Genomic DNA, 7,312 nt, shown 5'->3' on the forward strand with positions numbered 1-7,312 from the left:
TCTGATGGACAATCACCTCTTAATACAGTAGAAAGATATGATCCAAGACAGAATAAATGGTCCCAAGTGTCCCCGATGTCTACGAGACGTAAACATCTAGGCTGTGCTGTATTTAATAATCTAATTTATGCTGTGGGAGGACGAGACGATTGTATGGAACTTTCCAGCGCCGAACGTTATAATCCCCATACGAATTCATGGAGTCCTATAGTAGCGATGACATCTAGGAGAAGTGGAGTAAGTTTGCGTTTTATAGATATTTTAAAACTTAAAATATCTGGAAAAGTTTAAAATTTAAAATATATGAAAAAGAAGTAGATGATTTATCTGCATTAAAAAAACCTATTAGGAATTATTTTAGAATTTAAGAGCATAGTATATAATGATGAGATATCAGTTTTAACAATTACTGTCATGAATTTCAGGTGGGTCTAGCGGTAGTAAACGGTCAATTGTATGCGGTAGGCGGATTCGATGGAACTGCGTATCTGAAAACAATCGAAGTATATGATCCAGAACAGAATCAATGGAAGTTATGTGGTTGTATGAATTACAGGAGGCTTGGTGGAGGCGTGGGAGTGATGCGAGCTCCACAAACCGAAAATTACATTTGGTAGCTCAGGCCCCCCTCTTCAGCCCAAATGGCTGAAACTCCTTTAACTCCTCTTACACCGGTAACGCCAGTTACACCTGTAACACCTCCTGCTCCTGTATCGGTTCCTGTTATAACTAGTACTAGAAAACGCTACCGCCGATCGATGAGCATTATATAAGTAATGTATGCATTTTGTAAAAGACTTTGCCTTTCTCTAAAATTCCGCGCCAGAGTATCCCTCATCGATTTTCGATATTTAATTTATTACTTAAATTTCTCTCGTTCAATTTAGCATACAGGTCATGTTACAGAAAGAAGAATATTCTATCGATTATTCTATCGATTTATTAGTTGTTTCATATTTTTATTACATCACATTATCTTGAGAATCTTCATCAATGTTATTTGTATTCTATTGAGTAATATAATTCCAACTGTTTTAGATTTAAATATCTAGACAAAATATTCTTGGAGAATTGTTTCATAATATATGCATGTATATTCAAAATTTTAAAGCATTTCATTACATGAAATAAAAGAAAGGCAAAATCTCTTCCCTGACATTCGCCAGAAACATATATGTTTTAAAAAGACATTTACAGCTTCCATTCTTAAATGATTGAAATAAAAGAGCTTAAGTTCTCAGTAGAGTTTTGATTTAACTGCAAAGGGTCATTTTTGTACCCAACAATTTAAGAATGTAATATAAGACAATGATTTCTGACTTTGTAAGAATAGTCTGCTTTAAATATGTAGATATCTCCTTTTGTTTATAAGACTGAATTTCAATCAGAGAATATTGAGATACTCATGATAAGTACAGTTTACATTCTCTTGTAAAGAAATATCAAGTTACATCGCATTTTCTATTAAAGTCTGTGAATAACTTGTGTATCTAATTTATTTGATGCATTTATGTTATCGACGACTTGTCACAAACGCCAACATACATGCCCAAGAAAAAGCAATATGTATAATACTTGAAAAGTATAAATTATTTAAACAAGACATTTGAAATCGTTTCTTCGCGTTGCTGCAAGAAGATGTCATTTAATCAACATCATCTGTTATATACATTTAAATATCTACAGAGAGGAGTAACCTTATCGTACAAAATGGTGATAGGGATCATTGATCAATAATCTCATGATGTAACATACATTGTAATTATGTAAGAATTAACAGAATTGGCTAAAGGTGACTAATATTATATTAACAAGAATAATTGTTTATGACTTATTTTGGTGAAAATTAAATAATACATAAGAATTACTGGGAAAGACCAAAAACATTTATAAATTGTCATTGTTACATGTATGAGATTGTTGAAGGCAGCAAAATGCATGTCTAGCGTAAGAACATATTGATGATGTAATGTAATTCTTTTTAAGCAGCCGATTGCAAATTCTACCGATGTTTATTCCGATTCTCTCGAATCTTACGACGGTTCATTAACGCATTTCTCAATTAATTTCTGGATTATTTCAAATAATCCATTGATATTTAAGTTCTAAACACGTGATATTATAGAAGTAAAATCGCTATTCAGTTAATCAAATTAAATATTATACAATAGTACAAATTATCGTAATTCGTGAACAAAGTTCAAATAAGTGTTCAATATTCAACCTTGTTTAATTAATTCTGAAGAAGTTGCAGCTATGTCAGGAGAATATTATATCGTTTCCACAATTTTTTATATGCGTAATATTAGCGAATTAATTCTAATTTACGTCTATTTATGTCAAAAGTACGTAAGAGATCGATTCTTGTATTATACCGAATCTTAATGACATGTTTTTCATAAACAAGAAACAAAAGTTGAAAGTGATTATGTTATTGATTAGCGCGCGTAGTCAATCCTAAGTAAAGCACAAAGTGTTAAGCGCAAACATATTGTTTTCTCAACTTACGAGATCAAAAACTTGTTCTGTACAACTGTTCAGTACAAAGGAAGAGTCATAGGATTTCTTTCCTGTTCTTCATCAATAAATTAAAGAAAGTGCGCATTAGAAATTTGCGCGAACCATTATGCAAAGCGTTATTGTCCTATATCTGCAAACAACTAGAATATCCTAGAATTAATTCTTTTTCTAATAACGATATTTATTATTCAGAAAAAGAATATTTTTTGTTAAAAATCTTTTTTAGATTTATATCATATATAAATACATTGTTGATGTAGACTAATGAAATCTAAAACTTACGAAAAATTATAAATTTTGAGGTCGAAACAATTTGTTATCTAAAAATTAAAAAGTAATTTATTTTCATAATTTTTTTATTTCTCTTAAGTTTTATTTATTTTATTGGTAAATTTTCCATTTGTATTAATAAAAAATATAATATTTGAATAACAAAATCTATAAAAACAGAAAAATATAACATGACTTATCATATTTTAATATTGCAATTAATTGAATTAACGAATGAAATTCATCGAATAAGATTGACAAAATGATAACATAAAGAAATAAAATAAACAAGAATTATTGCATTTCGAATTATATTTTTTCAATTGAATCAATTTGTAGACATTCGAATAGAGAATTCCCCTGATGTATCTTAGGAAGTTTTATAAATTCCCTATTCGTAAGCCAATCGATTGATTCCACACATGCTGTCATTAGTGTCATAACGTGATAACAATAATATCGGTGCAATTTAGATAAGCACAGTATACGTCATGTGGTAGTCCGGACAATAGGTTTTAAGAAATTGATCAATTACAGTTGAATACGAGGAGAATAATTGACTGTGGTTTGTCCATTTCTTATGGCTTAAGACTTAAAAAAAACCTATTATAGATCTAAACTAAGCAGATAAAAAGTTTATTTTGATATTGTGAAGTCGCCGCGTTGCCGGTCGTGTTGCGTTGCACGACGTTGCATATTAGTGACATTCCAGTGATTACATGACTTATCAATTGAACATTCCTCTTTTATTCGGTATAAACTACAATGCTGCTGGTGAACCGTGCTGTTTTATTTAATTTGTTATTCGCGTATTTTACTTTTGGTAATCCTGAGGAAGAACAAGGGGTTAAATACGCCAACAAATGCGAAGGTTAATCTGGAGCAATTCATTCCTGAGACTTAAATAAATTATAGTAAATTTAATGCCTTGGAATATCATTTTCTGTTAACTTAATTGATTGGAAAATCATTTAGAAAATTCTATATTAATAATTTCAAATGTACATTTAATTACGTAATTAAAATTATTCTGTAATTATTAATTACAGTAATTTAATATTACCGTAATTATTTGCAGTAATGTTACTGTAATTATTTACTCTAATTATTTATTACAGTAATTTTACAATAATTACATAATTAAGATTATTCTATAATTATTAATAAATCTCTATTACAGTTTGCAAAGTTTTAGCTACAGAACTTGAGGCTAGGCTAGATGAAACAGGAAAGACAAACGATGTGTTAGAAATTGGATATTCAGTAGATGATGTTATACCAAAGAAGAAAAAGGAATATAAGAAGTCGTAAGTGTCACTGATACAAACATATGATATTATTCTGATGAAACTAGTAAAATTAATAAAATTTGTCTTTCCAGGGAGCTACGGTTAGTGGAGTCCATGGAAAATGTTTGTGAACGCATATTAGAATATAATATACACAAAGAACGTACAGACAGTACGAGATTTGCAAAAGGAATGAGTCAAACGTTCAAAACATTGCATGGCCTCGTGTAAGTTACAGTGTATAGATTATTGTAATATGATCTTTTATGTAGAATATTCTGAAACTTAACATATATATGTATGGTTATAGAGATAGAGGTGTCAATGTAGATTTGGGTATTCCATATGAGTTATGGGACAAACCTTCTGTTGAGATAACTACTTTGAAAACGCAGTGTGAAGATTTGCTGGAAAATTATGAAGCTGATATCGAAGACTGGTATTACAATCATCAAAGAGAGATTTCTTTAATTAGGTAATGTCTTAGGATATATTTGTCGCAATTGTTGATGTATTGTTGATATATCATTTATAGATAGTATGAAATCAGTGTTTATTTTTGATAATCATTTAGGTATTTATGTTCTGAGCGTGCATTGAAAGGACAAAATGATTCTTGCCTAAATGAAAAACTCAATATTGAGAAAGACGCTAAAAAACAAAAGAAAAAGGAAGTATCAAAAGAGGATGCAGATAATAAAGAAAGTATGAAGGATAATTCTCCAAATATGAAGCAAGAATTGTAAAACTACAGAAATAAATGAACAATTCATATAGGTATCTTTTATCAATGAATTAAATAGAATGTGCCCTAGTATACCCAATAGAAATACAACAGACTTCCTATATAAAAATAATCTGTAAATATTAGTATTGTTTATATACCTAGAGTTTATATACCTATATGTACGATATTTATTTCTTTTTTGTACTGTTGAAAATTTTATAATAAAAAATTTTTCTATTTCATACAAGACTTTCTTGTAAATGTACATATTTATAAAACATATCAATATCAATATCAACTCAAATGTTACATTGAGGCTAGAGAGAGAGAGAGAGAGAGAGAGAGAGAGAGAATTCATATTTGATTCTCTATTTCAGACCATTTTAAATATAGTCTTAAAATGTGCTAATTAGAGAGCTGCATTAGCATCTTAAGACACATTTTAAAATAAGAACAAATTATGAAATTATTAGACCCAAAAAATCTGTTAATAAGTGTAGTTTTTTTTTAATATGCCAGAAATAATTCTTAGAAGTATAAATTGTTTTATTAAATAAAAAGTAATACCAATTGTATTAAAAACAGCATATAATTTATTATTTACAAATAAAATACATACTCTTCAGAATATTTTTGTTGTTGTATTTGCTACACTCAATTATAAATTATTTGAATCTTAGGATGGTTTGGGTTGATTTCTGAATCGCGGTGGTATCCATTTAATTTTACCGCGAAGTTCTCTCAAACGTTGATATTCCTCCTTAAAGTCCTTATGCTCATCCCTAAACAGACCGTAATTACGCAGATGTGTCATCAATAGCTCGGTCTCTTTAACTCTTGGATAATATTCTACAATCTCCGGTCGTTTGTTCACCGGTTTCTCACTAAAGAGCTTTACGACTTTCATCGATTTTTGATTAGTTGGTCTGATTACTTCGCCAAAAATTCGATTACTCAGACGATTCATGCGCCTAGCGTAAGTAGTGCCCACGTTCATCAAATTCACGTATTTACTCATCTTGATTGAACAATATTAGTTCTTCTGTTGTGTCTATAAAAAAAGAGAAAATAAGGTTACAAATCGGAGATTAGAATGGAACTTTCTATGTTCAAGAGAATCGACAGAAATGAATTTTAAAAGAATTCCATATTTATTCACTTACCACTTTTATAGATTTTTTATACAGATTAAATTATTTATTTTAAACATGAAGAGAGAGAAAGGAATAGAAAAACATCGTTCACGCACCATATAGAGTCTATGTTTACATTCGTTTATATGTACAGTGTACCATTCACAAATTGCACAGCTGATTGCATGTACATATATACAGCAGAGTGACAGAGTATGTGTAGATAGAAGCAAGCTATTAGTGCTTCTACGTGCGCAAAACGTGAACATGAACTACGTAGCCACGTTTGTAAATATATCTGATGGTAACACCATTAACTGCCATGCTATGTCCATGTTCTTCTGGTTCTGTTCTGTGCTATGCTCACTGCTTCAGTGATGAATGTTTTCTATTTGGTACATAAGTCGACACAAGTATTATTCTATCTTTGTTGCTCTTTGAATATTAAGAAAGATGTTTCTGTCACTAAATGAAAAGACCTTACATATTCTCGTAAACATATTTATATATTCCTATCATCGAGATATGGCATTTTCTTATTACTTACGATGTAAATTGATGCTCAAATTGATTTATTCTACTTGATTTTGATATATTTGATATATTTTTATTTATCTGTTTATATTGATAATTGATCATATGATCTGTTTTTTCCTGTAATTGATGTTTATTTTACATTTGCTTTTTTATTTACTCATGTCTTTTTGTATTATTCCTCAGTCAATCCTTTCTGGTCTGATTTGCATTATAATTTACAAGAACTATCTCTACTTCCAAGCCTATAGATTTTATTACAAGTTTTATTATTTTTGCTGTACTCTGGAATTAAATTTTTTATCCAATATTTTTTTGGCCTTTCTTTGATGGATTACTTTATATAATTATGTGTTATGTAAATAATAAATAGGCTGGTCCCTCTCTCTTCTCTCTCTCTCTCTCTCTCTCTCTCTCTCTCTCTCTCTCTCTCTCTCTCTTTCTTCTTTCTGAGAACTGCGACATCTTATCGACATCTTATCTAATTAAAAAAAATGCTTTTCCATTACAGTGTCCATTATTTTTTAGTTCTTTTCCATACTATGACAACAAAACATTGTGCTGTTTTCAAAATTACATTTATATGAAAAACAAATTTATATGTAGCACCTACAAAACTATGAGAAAACTATGATAAACTTTGTTATACAACAATCCAAAAGTGTAAATTTGAAAACTAAATAGTGTAATCGGCAAAGCAATGATTTTTTTATGTTTGTAATTTTACATATTCAATTTCTATTATAATGATGCAATATATCACGATCACAATATGATGAATGCATTTAAAACGAGTTGTGATTTCTTACCAACTTATATATAAATATAGATATATATAT

The 7,312-nt window shown here is 29.5% G+C and overlaps 3 protein-coding genes across 3 annotated transcripts in view; 2 read left to right on the forward strand and 1 right to left on the reverse strand.

Moving 5' to 3' along the window:
* The window catches only part of LOC108692347 (kelch-like protein diablo), a 3,799-nt gene extending 1,694 nt beyond the window's left edge, over positions 1–2,105 (forward strand). Inside the window, 2 exon segments of the mRNA XM_018200558.1 lie at positions 1–237; positions 426–2,105. The exon segment at positions 1–237 is cut by the window's left edge and continues 12 nt beyond it. Of these exon segments, the coding sequence (XP_018056047.1) occupies positions 1–237; positions 426–617 (429 nt within the window). The 3' untranslated portion in view covers positions 618–2,105.
* A 1,162-nt stretch (positions 2,106–3,267) lies between these two features.
* On the forward strand, positions 3,268–4,855 carry LOC108692380 (protein canopy 4). The gene is made up of 5 exons (XM_018200605.1): positions 3,268–3,661; positions 3,971–4,097; positions 4,172–4,306; positions 4,390–4,554; positions 4,654–4,855. Exons 1-5 carry the CDS (start codon positions 3,556–3,558, stop codon positions 4,823–4,825), a joined length of 705 nt encoding a protein of 234 aa, XP_018056094.1. The 5' UTR covers positions 3,268–3,555; the 3' UTR covers positions 4,826–4,855.
* A 529-nt stretch (positions 4,856–5,384) lies between these two features.
* LOC108692383 (28S ribosomal protein S33, mitochondrial) lies at positions 5,385–6,125 on the reverse strand. Its single transcript, XM_018200608.1, has 2 exons — positions 5,970–6,125; positions 5,385–5,857 (listed from the first exon to the last, which is right to left on the reverse strand). Exon 2 carries the CDS (start codon positions 5,822–5,824, stop codon positions 5,483–5,485), a length of 342 nt encoding a protein of 113 aa, XP_018056097.1. The 5' UTR covers positions 5,825–5,857; positions 5,970–6,125; the 3' UTR covers positions 5,385–5,482.
* Positions 6,126–7,312: the final 1,187 nt, after the last annotated feature.

This window comes from Atta colombica, unplaced genomic scaffold, assembly GCF_001594045.1.
Source record: "Atta colombica isolate Treedump-2 unplaced genomic scaffold, Acol1.0 scaffold7, whole genome shotgun sequence".
NCBI classification, from domain to species: Eukaryota; Metazoa; Arthropoda; class Insecta; order Hymenoptera; family Formicidae; genus Atta; species Atta colombica.